The sequence below is a fragment of the Austrofundulus limnaeus genome, unplaced genomic scaffold, assembly GCF_001266775.1.
Source record: "Austrofundulus limnaeus strain Quisiro unplaced genomic scaffold, Austrofundulus_limnaeus-1.0 Scaffold52, whole genome shotgun sequence".
Taxonomy (NCBI): Eukaryota; Metazoa; Chordata; class Actinopteri; order Cyprinodontiformes; family Rivulidae; genus Austrofundulus; species Austrofundulus limnaeus.
Window position 1 is genome coordinate 2,398,712 of NW_013952454.1, and position 4,124 is coordinate 2,402,835.

General features: G+C 40.7%; 1 protein-coding gene across 1 annotated transcript in view; it reads left to right on the plus strand.

Moving 5' to 3' along the window:
• Window positions 1–4,124, plus strand: part of nradd (neurotrophin receptor associated death domain) — an 18,204-nt gene that overhangs the window by 10,430 nt on the left and 3,650 nt on the right. The window contains exons 3-5 of the mRNA XM_014008796.1: window positions 482–835; window positions 2,646–2,856; window positions 2,953–3,095. Of these exons, the coding sequence (XP_013864250.1) occupies window positions 482–835; window positions 2,646–2,856; window positions 2,953–3,095 (708 nt within the window). The remainder of the gene's footprint in view (window positions 1–481; window positions 836–2,645; window positions 2,857–2,952; window positions 3,096–4,124) is intronic.

Here is a 4,124-nt window from a genome sequence, read left to right on the forward strand (position 1 = left end):
GTACAGAAATGGGAAATCCAGACTCTTGACCGTTTAGCGTTAGCCGTTAGCTTCACCAGACGATCACATGCTCACCTGGTTTCTGGCCTGTGCAGCTCCACCTAGTGGTGGGAGGCTATCATTTTGCAGGTAAAATAATCAATCATGCATTATGGGAGATGTAGTTTAAGGTCAAAGCTGRCTTTAAAGGAGCATACATTTATGTAAAAACAAAAAACGTCTTTGAAGATCTACGGCCCACATAAAATAGCATGGCGGGTCCCATTTGGCCTGCTGGCCTTGAGTTTGACACCTGATTTCTGTATTTTTGCACTTTAGGTTTCATGATTTTAGAGTCCTCTGATGCTCATGGGTCGAGAATTTTTAATCAGATTTCTAGTTTTTAGACAGACGGTTTGTGGTTGACTTTTCTGTTATGTTTCTGGTTGTTTTGTTAAGTTTGCAGTCAAGGAGTGTTTTAATCTATTTTTTGTTCTTCCAGGAACATTTTCTTCAACCGAAAGCCTCGAACCTTGCTCACCGTGTGTCACGTGCCCACCTAGCATCCCCACACTAGCCTCCTGCTCAGCCTCCAGTGACRCAGAATGCGGGTGCGACACCGGCTACTTCCTCTACAAACTTTACAGCATGTGCGCGCCGTGCTCCAAGTGTAGGCGTGGCGAGGGCGTGACCCAGGAGTGCACGCACCGGGGGGACCGGCTGTGCCAGATCTGCGGCCCGGGGACCTTCTCGGAGGAGCATCACGGCACCAAACCGTGTCAGACCTGCACCCGGTGCTCCGACAGCGAGGTGGAGATCCGTGCCTGCCTGCCTAACTCCGACACGCTCTGCATGGGTGAGTTCAGGTCGTCTGAAACAAATAGTTCCCAATTTAAGATCAAGCGCAGCCTTAATGGGAAATTATCAACCATTCTTTAAGGTTTTGTCACAAATATTTTTATAATCACCTGCAGATTTGTAAAACATCATTCTAAAGGGAAGAAACTTTTCTGAGTGGAAAACTCATTACTCAAAAATGGGGTTCTGTGGAGGATCTTTGAGCTGTCAGTATCTTACTTGTTGTAGATAGCTCTGTGTTCGACCTCTGTTTGATCAAGTTAGCTAATCTGAGCAAGGAGAATATTAGAACAGATTGCCGAGGTCTTAAAACCATTTCATATTCATTAATTTCATAGCAGTTTGTGTGAACTTTGTTTTATGCAACTTTACTCCATTTTCTAATTCACGTCAAAACAATTTTTAATAAAATATGGTTATTTGCAGGAGATTGAAGCTCTGTGTTCAGTAATGTGTGAATCACAGGTAAACATAAAGCACTGAAAAAAATCTATTTTTTTTAAGTTTTTGTATTTTGTTTTACACCAAAATAATAATTTTCTTCTGCCAGCTTGTTCGCAACATATTTCATTTTGCAGCAAACGTTGCACATTAAAGTGCCTGTGACGTAAAATTTTTTAAATACATGTGAATGCATTTTTAGAAAAAGGACATTGATAAAATATTGCAAAAGAAATTTCATGTCGCTGAGATGAACAGTTGTTGAGATATTTGCCTGTGAAGTAACAGGAAGTGATGTCAAAGGGGAATGTCTGCATGTGAACAAAGCGTTGTTACAACAGATAACACAGACTGTAGAAAAGAATATGTTGTTTATTTTGAGTCACTAATCAGAGAGTTTTCTTTGTTAGAGTTCCCCTTTGATGTCACTTCCTGTTTCACTTTGGCTGAGCCAAGTTCAAAAGAAAATATACCAGTTATGGGACAAAAGGGCTTAAATTGTGTGTATTATTCCAACTTTCTTAAATATAAAGATGTTTTCTTTGACTTTTTTATATTTGAAGAACATGCATGTCACAGGCTCTTTGAACATACTGATGTTAAAACCTCAGATTAAGCTGTTTCGGTTTAAATAACCATATAAAAGTAAAGTGATGCCAAGTAAAAACATTTTTACGACAAGCTCTGATTTTTTTGTTTTATTTTTATTTTTTATTTTTTTGTTAGGACTGAAGCTCAGCCTTGTTTGTGTTAGCTGTTACCTTATCTGTCAGGTCACAATTAAACATTTTTTCCTCCAAATAAAGTTGCTTAAAGAGCTATCTACAACAGGTAAGACACTGATGTCTTCTAACATCTCCACAAAACCACACTTAAAATTAATCCCACCACTGAAATTGTACATAAATAGATWAAAAAAAAGTAAAACTCTGAGCTAAATAGAAGAAATGTAAGGGTTTGGACATGTGGTTAACATGTGGAGCCACACCTCACCTCTGTGCAGAAAAACAGCACTAATGAAACATAAAAACCCACTTAAGACATGTGGTCCAGCTCATGTGGTTTTGACAGGTCTTTAGGTTAACTGTCCCCCCTGAAGGCCGACTGAGGCAGCTGACAGTTGGTCCGCTTGCCCCCAAACAGCTACACTTGCTCCCCAGGAGCAGGGTCATCCGTGCGCTCTGAAAGTTCACATGCCGTGGCCCTTTGACCCCGCCCCCTCAAAGATCAACATGTTTGATCCCAGAATATCTGGACCACAGGAGGGGCAGTGACATCCTCAGGGGGTGAGGAGGGCCGAGGCTATCGTTACATCTGGCCCTGCTTTATGTGCAGATGCTCCTCTCTGACACGTCCTTTCCTTGCAGATAAGAAGCTGCACATCATGTCTCGTCCTGCCGATGCAGACGGAGYCCAGGCCACCTCTCAGTGGTCCGTTTCAGAGGAGGAGGTCAACCGCACACCAGAACCGTCCAAGTTCACCCCGTTGGACGACGGGGGAAGCAGCAACATCATTGCTTACGTGTCTGTTCTGGCAGCTGTGGTGCTGGGATTAATCATTTATGTGGCTTATAAATGGTGAGATTATTACTGGACTATAGTTCTGTAATAAGAAGTGTGTGATCAGCCTGCTTTCATCTGCGTTTTCTTTTTTTTTTTCTTCTTTTTTTTCAGTTGGAGGTCGTGCAAACAGAAGAGGGCTCTGTCTAAGGCTCACGCAGCTGAGCTGGCAACGTCTCCGGAAGGAGAGAAACTCCAAAGTGACAGCGGGGTTTTCCTGGACTCCTACAGCCTGCAGGACAACCAGCTCAATAAAGGTGAGGGCTTGGAGCTGCAGACTCCTCCCACTTTGATGCGCTTCTTCCCATAATATGGGATAAATCTTGTGCCAGCAGGAACTGAATTAGAATTGCTCAGATTGAATCTGAATGTGCAGAATTTGATACTGAATRCATTGGTTTGAAAATAAATTTCACTRAATTGAAACTGAATTTAATGGTTTGAATTTGAATTACTTTACTTTGAAACTGTATTTTGGTTTATTAAAAATTCAGTTTGACTACTTTCACTTTCAGTTCCATAATTCAGATTTTTGTGTCACATCCTGGTCCTTCAGAAAGCCAGGCAGAGTAATCAAACACAGATCCACAGATTTATGTTTCACTTTGGTGAAGTTTCCCTTCTGAATGTAACAGAGTTGATGCAATCCACTGTAAAAGTGACAAAAACAGACAAAGGTATTTTATTGCAGTGATTAATTTGACCTATACTGTATGTAGAAAATGTTACATTTACATCACATCATGGATCAGTCAGCAGCAGCATCTGATCAATATGTGATCCATGATGTGATGTAAATGTAACATTTTCTACATACAGGTAAAATTAATCACTATAATAAAATACCTTTGTTTTTGTCACTTTTACAGTGGATTGCATCAACTCTGTTACATACAGAAGGGAAACTTCACCAAAGTGAAACATAAATCTGTGGATCTGTGTTTGATTACTCTGCCTGGCTTTCTCAAGGACCAGGATGTGACACAAAAATCTGAATTATGAAACTGAAGTTGAATTATGGAGCTGAAGTTGAATTATGGAGCTGAAAGTGAAAGTAATCAAAAGGAGATAGGTACTACTTCTTGACTGCAAAACACATATTTTACTTCAGACTGGTATCCATTCATTTACATCTTATACGCCATGACCTTCGACTCCAATTAGTTATGGGCAAGCCTATCTATTTTATATACCTTAATTACTTTTTTCTCACTCACTGACTCACTGACTGACTCACTCACTCACTCACTCACTCACTCACTCACTCACTCACTCACTCACTCACT